This window comes from Nicotiana attenuata, unplaced genomic scaffold (genome assembly GCF_001879085.1).
Source record: "Nicotiana attenuata strain UT unplaced genomic scaffold, NIATTr2, whole genome shotgun sequence".
Taxonomy (NCBI): Eukaryota; Viridiplantae; Streptophyta; class Magnoliopsida; order Solanales; family Solanaceae; genus Nicotiana; species Nicotiana attenuata.
The window spans coordinates 618620-640477 of NW_017670328.1; the positions used below are offsets into that span (position 1 = coordinate 618620).

A 21858-nucleotide genomic window follows, 5' to 3' on the forward strand; every position below is an offset into this window, starting at 1 on the left:
CTTGGGAGGTGACTAGCTCATGATTGCTTTCTGCTGTTCTCTTAAGATTTTCACTATTTCTACCACGTGTTCCTCCTCCGCATCATCGGGAGTTGGCTCACGCACATGTCGTAGATATTGCCCTTCACGAATCGAGGTTGTTTCGTCCTCCTTGTTACGGGTGTCGCTGATTGAGTCATCATGTTGAGGCAAATCTTTGTGCCCCTCTACGTTGTGTGTGATGTTGACATCATTATCTGCCATATCTGATTTCTTACTAGGGAAAAAATTAAACAAGTTTGTGACAAACGTAAGGATCAAGCAATTACGCAACTGTCTGAGCCCCGCGGTGGGCGCCAAACTATTTACCCGTAAAATGGCACAGTGTGTTACGTCGTTTATAGACAAGCGAACTGATTTAATTCAAAAATGATAAAGAAATAAGATTAAAAATGAGATTTAGTAATTAAAATTGAAGAAGATGACAAGCCTGGTTCCAGGCGCAATATCCTCGGGGATAAAAGTGGAAGCCATGATAAAAAATAAGTAAAGTTGTTTGATTGAAAGCAAAAGTAAAATATAGCATATGTTTGCAAAGAAATTCCTTCCTTACAATGGCTATTGAGCCTATTATTTATAGTTTTATCTAGGGAAGCAAGATTCTAGGATCAAGCTCCTCTTAAATGATAATAAAAAGTGTCATTGATGAATATGTAATGGCAAGCCATAAATATAAATATTCTCCGTAACAGTTGTCCATTTAGTGCTAGAAAATATTCTCTCATTGAATGCTATCCGATAACCATTACTCGATCTGCTCCTGCTGGCTACGCTCCCTTCGGAATTTACCCCATGTCGTTTATAATTGTTGTATCCAGTACTAATTGTTACTTGACTTGTCTTTTGCCTATTTTCGGTTTCACGCGTCATGCTACCATTCAACCATTTATTATAAACCGATTTCGGTTTTCAGGCAGCTCCAAAATTCTCTTGTTTACACTTATGCCCCTATAATCCTGCCCCCATTTCACTTAATCAAGTTTTAACCTTTTGCAAATTGTATATATTGTGTAAAGGATAAACAAAGTTTGGTCAAAGTGTCGCCTTTTATTAAATCGAATATGTAAGTCCTTTCTGCTAAATCTTCTCGAATGAGTTGTACAGACATCCAAAAATGAACCAAACATGAACAAACACCGAGTGACAACCGCCGCTTTTGTTGAACGAGAGTAATGCAAATCTTCAATAGGAAATCCAAACGATTTTCTAAAATTTAGATAAAAAAGGCTACATAAAAGAGTAAAATCTACTGTTAAAGGTCTATTTAGAAATACAAACATGACTCTCTTCAAGTGATGCATCTTTTCCGGAACACAATGCAGTCTACAGGTCCCTTCCATTGGCCAAACAGCTTCACATTACGGATTTTCACTATGAAAGGCGAGCAAACACGATAACCATCTATCAAGATACAGTAACAGCACAATGTATTCATCTGACTCGTCTTCTTTCCCTGGATCTGTCTCTACTATCGTCATCCCTCTCCCTGCTTCCTCTCTTCCTCTCCCGTCCACTGTCTCTCTGTTTTTCACTTTCTACATCATGAACTCTTTCCCTCTCTCGTCGTTTTTCCTTGTCTCTGTTCACATCATTTTCCCTGTCTCTGCTGGAAGATTTCCTCTGAGGACTTTCACTTCTGCTTATGCTTCGATGACGTTTCCTTGAAGTTTCCCGGGGATCCTCTCTCTTGTCCCTCCTCTCTGAAGTTGAACTACTCGCTGTTTAATTTGGAAGAACAGATACACTACAGGAATTAGTTTCACCTTGAAGGCAGAAAGTAAAGCACCTTCACATTGGTAGGTGTGCAGACAGCAAAATTTTGCTGTGTCTATTATCTGGGAAATGTACATCTATATCTTAATGTAACAAAGAAGATGAACGATTCATCTCATACATGCCCTCCAAATAAGGTATAAACTATAAGGAATCTCGTAACAGTTTGCAATAAACATTAACCATCACTGCCTTTGCAATAAATGCAAAGAAGATGAACAAGGGTTCGAGGCATGATATTTCAGTCAAAAGAAAAAGGATATCTGATAATATTTCCTCACTCCCTTCATTTTTGTGTTTATCACCAGACACAAAAGAAGAAGAAAAACACTCCTCTACAAACAAGAGGAGTCAGAGATGCTTGACACAAAATATCTGATAGTGCTTTCCAAAGAGCATATAATGAGATTAGAGCACCAGACTTCAGTTAATGTCTATGAGAACATCCTAACTTCCACCAGTCACCTGGGTATCCGATAACTTATCAACTTAACCGAGATAAAATGCAGGCTTTAACTGTGTAAGAGAAAGACCACTTGCAAAAGCAGAAATAAGTAACTACTTGTACAAAAAAAGGGGGGTTACTGAAAGTACAAAGTCAAAATATTTAGTTGAAAAGATATCACGTCAAGATTAAAATAACATACTCCATGCATCTTAGTTTAAATTCTTGGAGAAGGAAGAATGCCATTTGAGGGGTCAAGTGGATTAGACATAAAAGGAAGCAACAAGCTTTTGTTAATTGGAATTAAGCTACTTCGAGATCAATAGGAAATTGGACAGCCGTAAAGGGTGCAAAATTTTATGATAGAAGATATCTTTTCCAAAGAATCTGAGAAATCTTAAACCTGAACACAAAAGATATAGAAATGTCAAACTACTTGTAGATTTATCACTTACTCTTTCTTGAAACATCTCGACTGAAATTTGCTAAACCATATTCAGATTGAAGCCGTTGCCGATGGATTTCAACTTTCTTTTCTATTTCATCTGGATTATTTATCCCTCGCTCTTCAAGAGATTCACGATATTCAATCAAAGCAACCTCAAGGCGCCTCAGCTTTAGTCTGCCATGAGCAAGTCGTATACCAATCAAAATCCAAAAGAGAAGACAGAATTGAAGAATGTAATATAAAAAATCCGGAATCAAATTTATAGCAATTCAATGGTGTTAGCAAGAAAACGGATGCGCTAAGGCGCAACTTCGCGCCGCTGCTACGCCTTTGTATCTTGCCTTATCCGCCTTTGCTTCTGCGTACACACTACCCTCCCCAGACCCCACGGTGTGGGATAAGACTGAATATGTTATTGTTGTTGTTGTTATCCTTTACTAAGAAACTAATCAAAATAGAAACCCTTCTTTTTCAAAGTCAGCTTTCTCCCTTCTTGTTTTAGTGAAATAAGGGGCGCTAACGCGACCTTCCTTCAGCTGGTTTCGCCCTATCTATTCATCTATTTTCTCAAATGGATATTTAGGGATCTCTCTTGTTCATAGATCTTGAAACCAGATCAATATCCATTTCTCAATAGATCTATTTATCGATAGAAAGATAAAAATCTCTATCCATATTAGTTGAAGATTGTGACAGATGAAATCTTCTCTGTAAGTTGCCAGAAATTCATAGTTCATTTTACCTCCTCCAATTTACTACACTTACTAAATGACCTCAGGCTGTCATTTACTATACTGCGTAGCATGGACATCATACATTGAGGAAGCATTGAGCACATGTTTATTCATTAAAAACTAGTATTCAACTGAAAGAAGACACAAAAAGGAACTAGTCTAGGTCAACTGTGTGAGCTAGAGACAGGAGTTTGCCTATCCATCTTCAAAACTCAATATGTGAAAGTTGAAGTCCAACATTCTCCAATCCATTCCTCTCTTATCCTTTCTTTCATTCTCTTTTCTTCAACTTGTAGGTTTATGCTAGCTTTCTTTTCCGAAACTGATAACCACTTGTAAGTAAAACTAGATTAAACTGGGAGGTACAACATGGAGAAGAGGTTGTATTTCAATTTCCTTTTGTTTTATGGTAAATCTTTAACTTGATCTACAGCAAGATTAGGACCCAGGTCAAAAAGAATCGCTACGAACATTATGTAGAATGCTCTTAATGATTCTGTACTTGTTCCAAAAACATTTAGAAGACTGTAGAATATTATTAATGTGCATGTCATAATAATAAGGAATTTCACGATTTAGAAAACTCAATTTCATGTAGCTCAGAGCTCCTACATAAGGAGCCATCTCGTACGTTGTTAATAACCAATTCAATAAGTTTTCTCCCTTCTCTTACTCTTTTCACGGAGTGTACCCCTCTGACAAACTTCTGACTCAACATTAAGAATGCAGAGCTGTCATGCCATTTTAGTTTTAATTCTTTCTGTTTCAGTCTAAATATTCTGCTAGATCAAAACTACAGTTCTGCACCTGTAGTTTATAATTTTATCTAAAATATTCCTCATTCTGTAAAAAGGAATGATTGACAAAATTATGTTAAAGCTACACGTCAACAAAGCTGGGTTTTAAACTGTAAGGGCCACATCCATCATCTCAATTAAAATAAACATATAGTTGATGGTTGTACACGTCATTGAACCGTAAAGCTCTGGAACACACTTAACAAGAAGGGAGGTAATTTGCAAGTTCAAATGTTGAGGGGGCTTAATAACCTGTTTCCACTGCAAATATGGTAACATTCAGGAATAGAATAATGAAGGAGCGTATTTGATTTCTCTGAAATAATGGTGCGGTAGAGGGAGATTTCAGTTTTATGAATGGGCAAAAACAAGAAACGAACATAACAACAGACCCCTCAACCAACAACAACCCCAGTGGAATCCCACAAGTGGGGTCTCGGGAGGGTAGTGTGTATGCAAAAAGCAAGACTCATTAGGTAGTGTGTTATTCTTTTTGTCCAAAAAGAGAGTCTCTTTTTACTTCCGAAACTCAAACTCTTCAGCCAAATTTGTCAAAGCATCAAACTTGAAATACAAAATCATTGTTCATAGTTTTTCCATTTACTCACTACTCTACGTTCTACCTATAAAGGACAATCTAATTCAAGACTAATCTACTTGAAAATAGTAAGTAAATGTTACTACCTTCCTTCGACAAAAGGAGTATACTCAAATGTCAAAAACTAACACGACATGAAGACTTGAAGATCAAAAAAAATTTGGCAAAACGAAACCTATTTCGATGCATCAAACAACACATCTATATTTACATATTTACCTCTGTTCTTCAGTCATTCCACTTTCTAGATGTGTTGAATTGCTCGTGTCAGTTGTAAGTCCCATCTCCTCAATATTACCAATGCCATCTCCAGCATTTTCACTTCCAGAAGATGAATATGTCAACCCCAGGTCTCTCATATCTCTCTTTTGTTCATCATCACTTTCATTATCCTCCCTGGCCCATTTAGAGGCTGGCAAAATAGACCGATTTTTACCCTCATCAAATAAGTCATTTGAATCAAGCTGTGGACTAGAATTTGAGGGAACCGACAACATAGAGACTTTGCCTTCGAGTTGTTTGTCGTCATTCACATAACTATTCCAGCCTGAAGCCATCTGATCCAACTTAGTATTGGTCTCTTTTTGGCTACTAAGGTATCTGCCAGAATTTGGACGGTTTACAAGTTTTAGATCATCATCCAGTTCATATCCTCTCTGGTTCTCTGCTTCCTCAAGGTAAAGTAACCGAGAAACCATCATTTCCCTACCGCCTATGAGAGACAAACCATTGTGCCTGCATCGTCTTTCTAACTCCGGAAGGGGAAGACTCAGTAGCTCCTTCATGGCAGCTCCTTTCCCAATTGCCAGTGCAGCATCTTGGTTAACCTTGTCACCATCCAGTGCAGTTTTAGTGCTGATCGTTTGTTCTAGTTCAGGGGCATCACCACCAAGAGAATGAAAGAGGATGACACCGGAGTTCCCAGATCGAAGAAAAGTTGCACGTAAACCATTGACATAAGCATCGGAAAATAAAAACCAATCAGCCCACACTTGAAGAACTTTCAGAACTCTCTCCTGCAACGTGTCAAGCAAAGCTTAGCAACACATCAAGGAGGATAGAAACAGGCTACAAATCCAACATGTGCAAAAGCAGTATGGTAATGGGAATGGCTTACTTTGAGGGCCTCAGCAGTAATCCTTCCTGTAATACTACGATACAAGTCATTGAAACTTTCCATTATGTCTGGTAAAGTGGCCTCAAATTTAGTGCGATATGCTGATGCATTCTTAACAGGAGCACTACTATTGTGGAGAATATCTGAGACAAGCATAAGCCGGGCAACTTTTGTTGGTATTGGAGTTTCTTTAAGCGTCAAAGATTCTGTTAGAACTTCAACTACCTGCAACTCAGTAGCAACAGGGAACTGTTTCAGGAAAATACAATGGAAACAATTACGATCACAGGATCCCTCAACTCATTCATGGTCCTATCTATTACAATTAATGTTCAAGTCTCATCTTTATGCTAAATAATATAAAAACACCTTCAGAGAAGCTGATGGCACTTTGAAATTAGATGCGGAAATCACCAGCAGGTTTGTTTATTCAACTGCTAAACATGAAATAGAAGCTTTGAAAGGTAAAATAGTAAAATATCAAATAATGAATGTAGACCCAACAGAATGCCCTCTTCCACTTCCAGTCGGTTCAAGTATTTGAATAGACAAAAAAGTGCAGTACAAAAATAACGGAAAATTTGTAAAACACCAACTGAAAATTTACCTCTCCAGCAGCATCAGCATTGTCTAGAGCAAAACCCATTGCTTCTCTTATCTGACTTCTTTCAAGAGTCAATGAACGTAGCATATCCTCAAATTCATCTCTCTGTGCATCAGTTAATGTCCTTTCTACTTCTACACGCTGCAAATGTTAAAAGATAAAAGTTAAATAAAAAAACATTTGTCAGATGAAAAGAAAATCCCTTACACTTTCAGAATGAAGATCCCAAAAAATCAAAATTAACTTGACATGAATCTCTAGCATCATGAATGTACCCTGCTTTTTCCAGCAGCATATGCAGTCCCCAATTCCTTTTCGTTCTCATCTCCTTTTGATGTAGGCAGAGGAGGTGGTATCCACCTACAAGTATTAACAAAAGTTTGGTCAACGACATACAATATTCAATCGAAAACTCAAAAAAACAAAGGGCTTCGTCCCTCCATCCACACATCATTCTAACTTTTGCAACAATAAAGTAGACGAGTTCAGTTACATACTAAATACTAGTTTAAGTTTTCCATTAAGCATATTCACTATGTAAGGTACTTTCCAGATGCTCTCTATTCAGGTCGTTCAATATGAGGGACTGAATAAGGTGGTATCCAGTCCCTCCGGATTGGATTGTTAAAGAAGATTATACAGGGGATTGAAATTTTCACCGTCATTTCCAAAATGCCCCTCATCAAATCTCAAAACAATTCACAGAAAAGGAATACGCAAGAAACAAAGAAAATAAAAATGTCTTATATTAGCGGGACATTTTAGTCATGTTGGCCCTTTCAGAGATTGGTATCCCCTGGCCCCGAGCAACGCCATGGGATAAGAGAGGTTTATCCATATAACTTAATCTACCCGGAGGCCTACCAATAGCAGGTTTAGGTAGAATAAAAATCATTCCACTCCATGTGGTTATTAGTAACGCATATCAGACGACCCCTTTATATGCATATATACAGTGGAGACTGATTTCAAACGCTTTGCATTAGGACCCACAATATCTGCACCAGAAACTCCAATCCAAAAGGCAAAAAAACAGTTAGTTACCTTCCACTACCACTTATCATGATAAAAGGTTCTGTGCGCCAGCGTTGAAGAGTATCCCCCTATTATTTCACAAGAACCAAAAAGATCTTAGCTAGCATAGTGTAAATTTTTTTCTTCACCCTCTTATAAGAGAAATATGGATTGATTTTAAAAGCAATTGATGAAGTTAGGTCACCAGGTCACTTATCAGAAAACAAAAGGAAGAAAGGTCATTCTATCAATTCATATTTCAGAGCCATGATAGGCTTTACCTGAGCAAAAGAATAAAGTCTCCAAACATAATATGTATGCTCCTTGGAGCCAAGCTCAAATAAGAAGTTGAAGAGAGAATTCCCACGGCCTCGCTCCATTATGGCCTGCTCAAAAGCACAGCCTCCATCGAGAACATACAGAGACATGGTATCAATAGCATGGCAAAGGTGATCATCTTCCGGTGGGACAACCATAATATCAGGTACATTTGGGGTAAGAACCTACAAAGCACAAGCATATTACCAACTGGTTAATAAGACTACCAGAAAACTGAGAATTCTTAAGGACTACTCCATCCAATTTTATGTTGCACCATTCAACTGTGATTTGATTTTTGTATTATATAACTATTCAGACAGCTAACATACCAGTTCAGAGTTCTGGCTTGGTATAGAAGTAACTGGAGGACCTGATGGACCAGATAAGATGACAGTGCTACCCTGAAACCACATAAGATAATCACTTAAATTAGTTTCAGGAGCTCAAAGGAATGTATTAAGAAAGAGAAGGCAGAGAGGACAGCAGAAGGGAAACCTTACCACAGAAAATTACAGTTTTAAAGGAAATATAACTAGCTTCAGATGGAAAACCAAATATCCATTGCCAAGAATGAATAATTAACCCATAGAAGGTACTCTGTATCTATCTATTAAATTAACATGATTGATACATATAACTAGTTGAAGCAAAAACACACAAGTTTGACCATTCATCTGTTTTCATGACATGCATTCAACTGATCATACATTCCTAGATAGAAGAATCAGTGTAGTATCTATGCACATATATAGCTCATCAAGAAATCATACACCTTTAGAACATATTGAAAGATAAACACCTAAGCTTGCCAAGTTATGCATTCATAACATGCATTTAACAAATCATATTCGCTATGGAGCACGACGAACCTCCTTGCTCCTGATTGCCATTTGTCCCGGAGGAGGAGCAGGGAGTGATTGGGATGGTAAAGAGACAGATTTGCCCCACCCGATCTTCAACTCGTACTCATAAACCACCACTCCTGGATCATAAAAAGAAAATTTGGTATTTAATTGCTTCACTGCTTAAAGTTGTATGTACTTGCAAGAGATAACGAATAATAATAAAAAAGAACGATGACATAAGCAAACAGAGTAGACAGCCACATAGCAATAAAACAAATTCCATGAGCTCTGTGTAATAGTTATGTAGCAGGTAACATTATCAAGAACACACTGCTGTTAAAACAACCAAAAGAAGTCCATCGTTAGTCTCCATTCTGCCTCTCACTACTGTACCCCAGTGAAGCAAGATCTTTGCACAAGGATGAGTTCAAACACTGGGAAACTGAGCAAGAGTTGATATATACTGGATAGACATGAGCAAATATTAGAAATATAGATTCTAATATCTACTGCATTCCCTCTTATTTAGCCAAATATCTCCTGTGCCAGCAAACCCAAAATGGGCATAGCAAACAGGAGGCGACACCCACAAGAATTGAAGGGACGAATCTCCCAAGGAGAAGACAAAGAAAGCAACGCAAAACAAAGACACATTTATTAGGCATCGTTTGGTTCAAAAACTCCTCATGTTCCCTTTTTTTTAGATCGATATTATTACCTGATGTTTCCTGTCCTTCATTTTTATTTTTTCTGGCTGTCGTTACTAGTTCGTTTTACGTAGTTCATCGTCATAACTACTGTTATTTTGCTGTATTGAGCCGAGGGTCTTCCGGAAACAGCCTCTCTGCCTTCACAAGGTAGGGGTAAGGACTGCGTACATACTATCCTCCCCAGACCCCACTTGTGGGAATACACTGGGTATGATGTTGTTGTCGTCGTCGTTTGGTTCAGGGATTAGTAATGTAGAGATTGTAATGCAAGGATTAGTACTATAGAGAACTAGAGATTGTTATACAGGGATTATTAATGGAGAGAGAGTAATGCAGGGTAAAGCTGCATACGATAGACCCTTGTGGTCCAACCCTTTCTCGGACCCCGCGCATAGTAGGAGCTTAATGCACCAAGCTGCCCTTTTTTAGAGTAATGCAGGAAATAGTAGTGCAAGGATTATAATGTAAGATATATTTCTTGTTGGATGTTTTTTTTTTGTATTAAAATTAGTACACATTGTATGATATAATATGTGTGTCTTCCTTTTATCTATATTATTATAAAAGTTGGAAGCTCAAAAGTTAAAAGTTAAATTACCAAAATATCCTTTTAAATAGTTTAAATACCTAATTAAATTAAATAAAAAGGAACCTTAAGCCTAAAAATAGCCCAATCCAACGGATCATCCTCACTGTTAAAAGTCACAACCATTCATGAACAAATTTATTGTTGCACTCCCCTCTTCTCGCACCCGTCAGTTCCCTTATTCAGTTATTTGATTGATAAGTATGCATATATCCTTCTTCTTCTTTTTTTCCTTTCGAAGGCATTCCAATTTGTTAAATGAACAAAAATGGACCACAAAATCCAGATAGTTACAAATGATTTATTGCATTTTATTTAGCATCATCAAATATCGTACTGTCATCATCTTTCAATACCCGCTTGTTCAAGTCGTGTTTTTGATGGGTGGAACGAGTTTAAAATTAGATGTTTCTTTTGGAAGAAGTTAAATTTACATGCCCATGTGATGAATTTTTAGATTTTCTCATCAGAATTTTCGAATTTGAGAGAAACTTGATTAAGAATCTCGATTTCTGAATATCTTCTTTGAGATGGATTTGTACGCGGACAATGCTTTAGCCCAAGTATTTTTCTTTTATCAGAAAAGATTGTCGTGGATATGGAGTAATTATGTTTGTTAATCTATGACAGTACTGAAGAGTCACACACTCTTTCCCTTGCCAAAAAACTATTGTGCAAAATCTAGAAAAGGTGTCCACTCTCGGCCTTATAGAATCAGAAGGGCTAATACAATTTTGTAATCAAGTAAACAATGGATTCTTCATTCATATGGACTTTCAAAGGAAACAACAATAATTTTGATGAATGATCATCATTTAAGATTGACGATGGGATATTCAATTAGGAATTGTGCATTCAATAAAGATTTGCTGTTATTATATTTGCATGTGAATCCATATACATCGTTAATTTCTTACTGTAAAACTCAGAAATTGGTACAAGTTCGATCCTATTGCCATGGGAGTGGAGGTAGCATAGAGAAAGTTATTTAGGAAGGGAGGTGAGTAGCATTAACAAAAAGTATTTTTCTATTTTATGGAAAAAGAGTTATTAATTTGTTTATCTATAATATTTTAGATGTTGCTTAAGGCTTGATGTTTGTGAAGGAGAATGACATATCTGTGTTATAATTTTATTTTTGATGCAAAAGTATTATTGCTCGTGTGTTTCAATCGAAATATCAATGTTAGTATTTTATTTATATAACAAGTTAACAACTTGTGCTGGCATTATAATAAAAATTTGAATTAGATTCTTGATTTTTCCCATAATTCTACTAATATTCCAAATTTAATTTCTTACTTTGTGTTGGTAACAAGGAGCAACCATTAAAAGACAATTTAATACTTCTTCCTGGACAATGCATGATTGTCAAACACCATGGTGACAGTAAGGTAGATGAATGTTCAATAAGAAAAACAAGTCACATACGATGATTTACATTGATCATTAAATGAAATATGTACATTGATTATTCTTTTACGTATAATTATTTACTTAAATTTTTATATTAATAATATTTTTATAATTTTGCAAAATCGTGTACTACATAATTTAACTTACACGTGCAACGCACGTGCAGAAAAACTAGTATTTAAAAATAAGGGAAGAGTCAATGGGCTAGGGTGTTTTTCTGTAGTAGACAACTTCAGTTTTTGCTCCTTAAACACAGCAATACTCAGTACAACCCCAACTCTATCAGAAGAAAAACTAAAGACTCTAAATTACAGTGATTCACTATTTCACTTATCTTATCTGTGTACCGAAGAAGTTGGGATGACGTTCTCTGCATTTTTCCAGTAAATAAGCTGCAAGAAGTTTCTATTCTATCCGGGTGACATCAAGTTTATTTTATCATATTATTTTAATCCATGTATTAGTAATACCCGTATTCTTATTCGATATCCTATCCCGCATAAAATCATACATGTATTTCCTCATAACTTGTGCCGGTGAATGTTTAACCGATCCATTCCGGATCGACCGAATTGGTACGGAAGTTAGGAAGAAAGTAAAGTGCTAACCGAAAATGTATATGCTATGTTGGCTTCTATGCATAGATTAACTCTCCTTATTTCACCAACCAAACAAAGTAAATGTTATGCTGGGTTTTAGCAACAGATTAATTCTCCTCAAAACACTAAGCAAACTGGCACTTGCTGTACAAGTACATAATACACAATATTGCACCATCAAAACATTTTCTCTTTTTCAGTTTAACAGGTTTGTACACTCAAAAGCTATAAATGCAGGTAGTTGAATAACCCTTATAACCTACTCCACTTATCAATATGCCATAGTTTTGCTTGAACATCAGCATCTCTAACTCCTTATAACTGCGCATTAAAAGCTTGAACAACAAGAACGTCATGTTAAATTTGTTATGTTGCATGAAACTAGGAAAAGAATAATGAGACATTCATAATAGCAAGGAATTTCAACTCCGACTCATGTTTTGAAGGCTGGATGTTTGACGAATCTCTTTGCTTGGTCTAAACTTCATATTGTAATAAATGTTATCATTTTTGGATATTGTCATCTCCTTAAGCTATTGCTTGGCGTAAACTTCATATTGAAATAAATGTTATCTTTTTTGGATTTGTCATCTCCTTAAGTTTTAGCTAGGAGTCAAAGGCATGTACAGGAACTAATTCTATTTTATAACACATTTGCATCGACTGGATGCTTGATGAATGAAATTTATCTTTACCTGATCAGCAAAATAGCAAGGGAAGGTATTTAACTTTTATTTAAAAAGAAATTATCACGGGGAGGAAAATAAGAAGAGGGAAACGCTATTGACTGTTATAGGATTAAGCAAAAGTTTCAGTTGTAGAAGCTAAAGCCTAACCTTGCATCTCATCATTTGCAGCCTGAGCATCAGCCCTATTCATGAAAGATACAAATCCACAATTCCTCTGTCGCTTTCTTTCCTCTTCTGTCCTCGGCCACATTATTTTAACACTCGCAATAGGGCCAAATCTCCCAAAAGTACGCAAAAGGAAATTTTCATCAACCTATAAGGAAAATAATCAAAAGGGTAAACCAGACAAGAAAGGAGAATAGGGTGATAAAGAAACTCAAGACAGCTTCACAGTGCTTAAAGCAACAAAAGTGACATTAATAAGAAAAGCATTACCTGAGGCGATAAATTTCCAACATATAGATTTGTGGTCTGTGGGTCCCCATCATCCAATGATCCAGGCCTTCCACTAGGATCAAAATCATCTGGCAGCTCATCAAACCGACTAGACGGCTGAGGAAAGTTTGTCATAAAACATGAGAAAAGTAATACAAAGCACACCAAAAATGCAGAGTAGATATAAAAGGAAGTAGATACCACAAAAAGAAGAGACATTTGACAATAAGTGATTTTTACAGTAAATTTTAGCGCTATTGCAGCAACTTTACTAATAAATGTATTGTGCATATATCAGCAGATGTGGCATGATGTTTCAAGGAAGACTCTGATGTCTGTGCATAAAATGTGTATCAAAAGCAGATGAAAGGCACCAGTAATGCTCTAAGAACAACCAATAACTTATCTTCTTCCTAAATGATTCAAGTACTCAGACCACTGCCGAAGAGCATCAACCATCTAAATCATAACATTCATGTTGGACTGCAATTGTTTCAACCCATTTAAACAGAATCTCTCATTGAAAAAAGACAAGAAAAAGTTTGTCCGATATTTCATCTTAAAGGAAGGGAAGATTGAATGGCTTAATTTCATACACTCTACCAATATCCTTAGAGCCACTTACGGCTGGATTATCAGTATGACGATCGCGCCAGTGTTCACGTTCTTGGTTACGCCTTCCCCTCATTTCTTGCTCATGCTTCAGTTCCTCCATAAAATAGTCGATGTTCCTTGGTTTTCCTTTCTCCTTTTCCCTTGTTTTCTCATCCTTCTGCATAATGTAGAACAACATATTCATATGTAAATATCAAAAAGGTACAACATTTCTACTCTAGTACCTGCAGATGTTTACCTTCTCATAATCTCTGCTCTTGGTTGTCGTAGGAGGTGGTAAAAAAGATGGAACATACCTGCAGATACATGAACTACATTCCAGAATCTACCACCAATAACTGAAAACATTTTTTTTTAAAACATATTCTTAAACAATGATAGAATCAATCATTTACATGTGGATGGCGACATTATCATTAGCTGAATTGTACATGCTTTCAATTGACACAATCAATTTACCAATACAAGCATTCAACAAAGAAAGAAAGTGACGTATATATCTTCTGAAAGAATGGCCACTTTGGCAGAGAAAATCACCAAGTTTCTGCTTACAAAGTCGCTCTCACTATTTACAGTTTCCTCTTTCTGACGTGTGACAGGCATTCCATCCCTCCTCGTAAAAGCTTTGATTAAATTGTTGTCTAAACCAGGGAACAATACCTACTACAGTAAAAATCCTAACCTACCATATGTTCTTAACTTGCGCGCGCCTTCTTCAGTCATTTTAAGAGGAGTTTACTTCTGCCAAATTACTAGGTTTAGGAGTCATAATTATATGCCAAGTTTGTGACATAAGGTATCATGAAGAACTCTCGTTCCGTCGCTTTTTCAACTAAAAATATATTACGCATCCCTTTCCTCACTCAGTTTTTTGTGGAACGACCATGGTACCATCATTATACCACACAGCTAGAGCATTATTAGCCATTCTGCATCATCCCAAGAAAAGGAGAGAAGACTTTGCAGAATTCAGTACCAGATCCATACAAAGCCTTCTTCTTGCAACAATGACTAGTTTAAGGGCATAAAATCCATTTTTACCGCCTCCTTTGCTATTGTTTCTTCACTTCCCAGTTCTACTTTGCCCTCAGATCTGACAGTTTCCCGCTGGATGAGAAATAAACTAGTTCCTTTCAGATGTTGTACCTTGTTGGTGAAGTATAATGTACCAATAAGAAATCATAAAAGTACTTCTGAAAGTAGGTATATTTTGAAAGTTAATGTTACTCAACTCATCCTTGTTTCTTAGCAGGATAATTGCTATTTTTATCTTATATTGTGTTTGCCAGTTTTCTGTAACAAATGAATATTCTATTAACATAAGTATTCTTATTTGATGTCTTAAAGAATAATTGAACCGAACCGAAACCGAAGAGAAACCGAGATGATTGGGATGATTCGGAAAAGTCTAATTTAGTTTATACACAATCATCGTTTATGGTATAAATTTCTCAGAATTACGGGTTGAACCAAACTATTAACAATCTTATATGTTGCTCCATTCACTCAGGTGGATAGGATGAAAGGGAGGAATATGAGACCATTTGAAGGATAGAGGAAGATTTTGTATTGTTGATGAATAGCCTCTTATTCCTTGTTTCTTTTTGGTGCACCCATGAGGTATCAATTTGTATACTGAGTGGCTACTTTTTGGTTTACCACTTGTATACATGAGTTTCTTCCTACCATTAAGTAAATAATTTACCTTATCAATAAAAATATCCCTCTTATTTCATTTGCATTTTTGTGTAAGGAGAATACTATAATCTAATGATAGTTGACAAAGTTTAATAGACCATTGTGGATGACTCAGCTGGAGCCACTTAGTGCCCATGGATTTTTTTGGCATGGATTTGGTGTTCTCTACTGAAATATTGACTTATCAAAAAAGTAATTCCAAAGCATTCCCCTTCTCATCTCTTGTAATGCGTTTCTGGTGATGAATTAGAAAGGCCATCTTTAGTAATGTGTTTCTGGTGACGAAAGGCTGTCTCAAGAGGACTGCTGAAAATAGATGCTCCATCCAATAGGACTTCTTTTCATTGTAATATATTTTAAATCTCAAAATTTAGCAACAAGCATTGATAATCTATGTGCTTTTACAATAAGAACAGAAAATAACATGCAGGCACCAAATTTTGCCCAGCAAAGTACATAGGATGTTAATCTCACTTCCAGAAATTGGTAGTACTCTTAACCTTTCTATACTATCTATTTCTTGGTATGAGTAAGTAACAAAAAGAGAGCTATACAAAAATGAAAAGAAAACATTAAGTGCTCAGCGCCTCAGCATGACTGCACATGCTCTTGAGATACACACACAGCTGCATTAGCATTTATCTTTCAGAGAGATGCACGGTAAGATCGTCATTAAAGTGAATCAAGTGACTCGGAAAAATTCTAAAGGACAAAATAATATTTTACGCAATTAACTTTGCAGCCCTAATAATAACTGTATCATCACCAGAAACCAGTAGTACTCTTAACCTTTCCGTATTATCTTATTATCAAAGGCAAAAAACGTAAAAAAAGCTCTAAGGTCTGTTGGGGCTTTAAGCGCAAAGCGCAAATAAAGCGTAGGCTTTAATGAAGAAAGGCGCAAATGGAGAAAAACTATAAATATGTATGTATACTTGTATAGTCCAAGACTAATATCTATAAGCATGAATATCAAATATATGGACAACGAAATTGAAGAAAATTTACGATAAAGTGAAATATCAATTGTTTAGTACCACCTCTTCAGGATTACGCTCATTGGCAAGGAAAAGTATGCCTTAGAGCCTTGATGACAACACTGAAGAGTCCGCTAAGCGAGGCGAAGCGCTCAACATGTTTTGAGCCACGCTTCAGGGCTTAAGCGCGCCTTTGATAACACTGCTTATTGGCACGAGTAAACAACAAAAAGAGAGCTAAACATATATGAAAAGAGAACATTAGATGCTCAGATTGACTGCACATGCTCTCAAGACACATGCAGCAGCATTAGTATTTATCTTTCAGATAAATTCAAGGAAAGATTGCCAGTGAAGTTAATCAAATGACTCAGAAAGACTCTAAATGACAAAAAAATATTTTACCACAAACATTTGCACCCTAATGTTAACAATGATATCATTACAAAAAGACTTGGTACGTAAGGCCTAAATTTATACAGTAGTTACAGCACGGTCAATCAAAAAGCATTTGTTTACCTACTTCCCTTCTTTAAACCAGAAACCTCATCTTTGGAACCTGCCATCGGTGAATGAATAGAAAAGGCCCATATTTTTATTAAATGTGTCCGTGTAAAGAGAAATTATTTATCCATATTTTATAGAAAATGATTCATATATATAAGGAGTATAATGAAAATTTAAGGACATAAAATGCTGCAACTGACCTTCAGAATCAATCTTCAACTTATCATTCGGATTGATGGTTCCCCCTCTAACAAAAGCTTTAGAACCAGGTGTATCATCCGCTTGAAATGACTCTACAAACTCTTGGTACAGACGAGCTGTTTCGTCCTCTGCTCTCTGCCAACACAATCCATGTATGTTACAAGACCAAGAAACGTCATCACACAAAGTAAACCAAAGACAGTAAGGGTTCATACTTTCTTCTTCGCCTCTTCCTCTTCTCGGTGTTTCTGGAAAGGTGTCTTCTTCCTAGAACTCATCTTCTCAGAACGCACAAACTGCACAGCAGCACATGTGCATTAAAAGAGAAGCACCACCTCCACACATGACATATCACAAGAACAACAGAGCACAATTTAATCAGATTTAAAACCACCCCCAATTGATTCATTGATATCATAACTTCAGAATCAAACTCAACATATTCAATGGACCATAAGAAAAAGTAGAATGCATGGCACATATGCGATTAACATCATTGCAAGAAAATGGGCATCACCGCCAAATCCAAATAGCAATCATCACCAACCTCATCATGCATAAATAGTTGGAAAAATCTCACATAAGAACAACTGAGCTCCCTACTTTTCAATTTTATAGCCCATATTTCAATTAACAACTAACTAGCCCAAAAATAATAGGCCAATACTCAACATTCAACTCCAATAGATTCTCGAAATTATTATTTAATTTTTACAAAAAGATTGCTCAAGCTTTTAAGTTAAATTTTTAATCAGTAACTGTGACTCAAATATTAGTTCAACAAACCAAATCCATTTGGGTGGTGAAAATTAGATTTTTAACAAGCTTAAATATGTGGGTTTAAATTTCGATTTGATTTTGTGAGAATTTTAGAGTGGTGTTATTTAGACTTGTTAGAAATAGTATAAGGAGGTTGTATATAAAATTTGAAGTCATTTAATGGAGATTTGGACTGGTTTTGAACAAGAATTGTAACTGAAAATCGTGGAAGAAGTTCGTCTACAAACGCTTGTATAAATGTGTATAAAAGTGTATAAGATGTGTTTATACACTATTATACAAGATTATACATAATTATACAAAAAACTCACTTCGTCTTCTACCTTGCGTCTTTTCTGAAATTTAACTCAAATCTTGCTCAAATCTACTCCAAATTACTTCAAATTTAAATTTTGAACTCCTTTTGATATTTTCAATCAATTGGAACAACACCCAATCCAAACAACTAACAAAGTCAAAAAATCCTATTTTCGAAATCAAAGATTTGAATAACCTTCAATGGTGGACTTCTACTCTTCAATTTTCTGACATTGCAAACAGGGGGAGAAGCAGAAAATACACGCCCCCTTGAAGCATATGTAAGACGTGAGAAGAATAGAGTGAAAGCAATGGTTGTGAGAACACAGATTTAACTCCATAGCTTTTAGAAGCAATAGTTGTAAGAATACAGAATTTGAATTTGCTAATACTTTCAAAATATGTACAATATGGGCTAGGTAGGGTAAAACTTAAAAACATGGGCCATTTTTTGTTATGGTGCGAAGTCATGTGTATTTTCTTGTAATTCTTTCTAAATAGTTTAGCTAAAACATCAACAAGAAACTCGACAAAGATACCCCGAGAGAGAGAGAGAGAGATTTTAGTCCAAAACCTAATAACCTGACCAAATTCCTAAACATATTACTCCCTCCATCCCATTTTATGTGATGCACTTTGACAAGGCACAAGTTTAAGAAAGAAAGAAGAAAATATACTTGTGTGACGACAAATCATCTTATTAAGGGTTAAAATGAGAAGCTTAAAGTTAAATTGTTTCTAACCATAGAAAGCTATCATTCTTTTAGGACAGACTAAAAAGGAATATGCGTCACATAAATTGGGAGTAATAAATAGTAAGAATGCATCAAACTAAGGTAGAAGTCATCAACTACTCAATTTCTCCTAATTTACGTGACACTATTCACTGAGAGTTTCATCTGCTAATTTTGACTGCTAAATTATAAAAGTAGTAGTTAGAAAAACAATTGAAAGTCCGTTCCAACAGGGGGAAAAAACATTACACCAATGATACATTTGATATACCTAAATGAATTTGAATCCTTGAAAATGTATATGCAAGTTATGTAAAACAATATAATCAGGGGTATGGTGTCATAATCAAAACAGTGCCACATTGCAAAAATAGGGAGCATTCAAGTAATAAATTTTCAAATGCAAAAACTAAAACATATGTTGACAAAATTTAGACGGTCAAGTTGGATGAATTAACTGTAAGAGTCAAACAATTCTGGCTAATAATTAAACAAAAATATAGATTATTGGTTTACTTCAAGCTGTGCGATAAGCCAAAATTAACTCTTGCATTAGGATGCAACAACTCTAACTCACAGCCAGCATAGCGCTATATCATTTAATCAGGACATATAAATCAATAATAGAAGGCGTTGTTTCTCAATATTAGCTCAATCAAGTCAATGAAAAAGAAAAAAATGCTTACTTTGAAGCTAGAAAATTGAAATTTAGGGCTTTGCTGAACAACTTCAAGTACTCAGACGATATTCGCTACTCGATTAGCACTGGCGCTTTTCCTCTTTCGCTTTCTCTCTGTTGGAATTTCAGTTTTTAATTTCTTGCAAGTCCTCTTCTTTTTATCCCTTTTAATAGAGTTTAGGGAAAAGGTTCAAATATGCCCTAAAATTAAGCAAAATTGAGCAAATTTGCCCGTCCTTATAACTTGGCGCAAATATGCATTACGCCCTTATTTTATACCAACTCACTTTACTTTTATTTGTCCACTATTTTAAAAATAGATTTTTATTTGTATTTATCAGTTTTAGTTTCAATTTTAGCATAGATTTCAAGAGAAAGACAATTTTTTTTTCTTGTTATACCCACAATATTAATTACTCATTTCAAATCATATTGTCAATTCTATTATTGGTGGACAAGTAAAAATAAACGGAGGGAGTATGATCCCGTATGGATTATATATTTGGTCCACGTGCTTACGTTAATGGCATATTTGACACTTTAAACTTTTATTCTATAGCGTTATTTTGTTTGGTTCATGGTAATATAATAAAAGTTTGTAATGATAAAATCTCTCTGAAATCAATTACTCTTCTTCTGTGAATCTTAAATACGAACAAAGAGAAGCAAATAGTCGAAAAAACTAAACCATTTGTTGGAACACCTGTTGGGTTTTTAAGCTTAATGTAGCTTAAAAGAGGGTGAATGGGAAATGGAAGGAAAAATGAAATATTTGAGATTCCCTCCTTGACAAAGGGACATTGTCTCATATTGGAATAGGAAAAGATTTTTGATGGGTATATATACAATTGCTCTTCTTCTAGCTCTTAAAGAGTTAAGAAGAAGGCAAACCTCGCACCGTCGTCGTCGCTCGGCTTCGCCTTCGATAGATTGACTGATTTTTTGGACCAAATGTATTTGTTAATAGTAAATATTAACATAATATTATTAAATATCTGTTTTTTTTGTAAACGGAAAATTAATATTAAATCCAACGAAATATTAATATTAAATCCAACGGAATATTAAGCATTTTTCCGTTATCCGTTATCCGTTTTCCGTTTTTGTAACGGAAAATTAAGTTTCCTCCTCGTTATGAATTCCCGGTTTATTGTTGCGTAAATAGCCATTTACGTTATGGCCGTTTTACGTAAACAGCCCTTCTGAAGAGATGCACCTCTTCAATTTGAGCTCAACATATTGGCTATAAATAGCAGTCCATTCTCTCATATTTTCCATACGAATTTCTGAGTTCTCCTCCTTTCTTCTGCATTTTTTTAACTACAAAGAAAGCAACAGTAAGTGTGATTTGCTACCGATCTTTGTGTTCGCTGAAACACTGGGGTTTGAAGTACCGCTACACCAGTGTGTAATTCGTTCTATCCCGGGAGGAAATGATCCACAACCTTGGGTACTAGGAGGGGATTAAATTCCTTAAGAAAACACTGTGAATTCAGTGGGCTCGGATTAAATTTTGTTTCGTTTACATTTCTGTTTATATGTTATTTTATCTTCTCCGGAATTATTTTACAAATACAGTTTACTAACAAGCTTAAGGAATTTAATTATTTTGTATTTGTGTTGTACTCACTGTTTCTGGAGACTAAAACCTTTGTGGTTTTCTACTCCATTGGAGATTAAAATCTACGTGATTTTAACGTTTGTTTGTGTCATTCTTTTACAGAAATGACGAATGACAACGGGAACCGGGCTGTTCCTATGGTGACTGCCAATGCATCGACAAGCCGAACAACAACGGCATTGGCACCGGCAGAAAAACACGAAAAATTTTCCGGGATTGATTTCAAGCGGTGGCAGCAAAAGATGTTCTTCTACTTGACGACTTTAAATCTACAGAAGTTCATTAAGGAAGATGTTCCTGTTATGCCCGACGAAACTCCAGAGAATGAACACTTTCTCGTGATTGAGGCGCGGAAGCATTCTGATTTTCTATGCAAGAATTACATTCTTAGCAGACTAGAGGACGATCTGTATAACATCTACAGTAATGTGGAGACGTCAAAAGAACTATGGATTGCGCTTGAAAGGAAATACAAAACTGAAGATGCCGGGTTGAAGAAATTCGTTGCCGCTAAATTTTTGGACTATAAATGGTAGATAGCAAGTCCGTTATTACCCAAGTCTAGGAATTGCAAGTGAT

At 35.8% G+C, this 21858-nt stretch overlaps 1 protein-coding gene across 3 annotated transcripts; it reads right to left on the minus strand.

Annotated features, from left to right (window-relative positions):
- Window positions 1-1165: 1165 nt before the first annotated feature.
- Window positions 1166-19861, minus strand: LOC109237932 (protein RRC1-like). 3 transcript variants are annotated; one of them, XM_019404327.1, is made up of 18 exons: window positions 19666-19861; window positions 17384-17464; window positions 17168-17303; window positions 16980-17019; window positions 14024-14081; window positions 13796-13942; window positions 13171-13287; window positions 12883-13048; window positions 8760-8872; window positions 8220-8291; window positions 7851-8072; window positions 7600-7658; window positions 6831-6915; window positions 6559-6696; window positions 5952-6176; window positions 5054-5850; window positions 2713-2879; window positions 1166-1757 (listed from the first exon to the last, which is right to left on the minus strand). In XM_019404327.1, the coding sequence occupies exons 2-18, from the start codon at window positions 17444-17446 to the stop codon at window positions 1471-1473; spliced, it is 2892 nt and encodes a 963-aa protein (XP_019259872.1). In that variant the 5' UTR covers window positions 17447-17464; window positions 19666-19861; the 3' UTR covers window positions 1166-1470. The 3 variants fall into 3 exon arrangements, with proteins under 3 accessions (XP_019259872.1, XP_019259873.1, XP_019259874.1); XM_019404328.1 differs by having other exon boundaries at window positions 17384-17503; XM_019404329.1 differs by lacking the exons at window positions 16980-17019; window positions 17384-17464; window positions 19666-19861 and having other exon boundaries at window positions 17168-17254.
- Between the last annotated feature and the right edge of the window lie 1997 nt (window positions 19862-21858).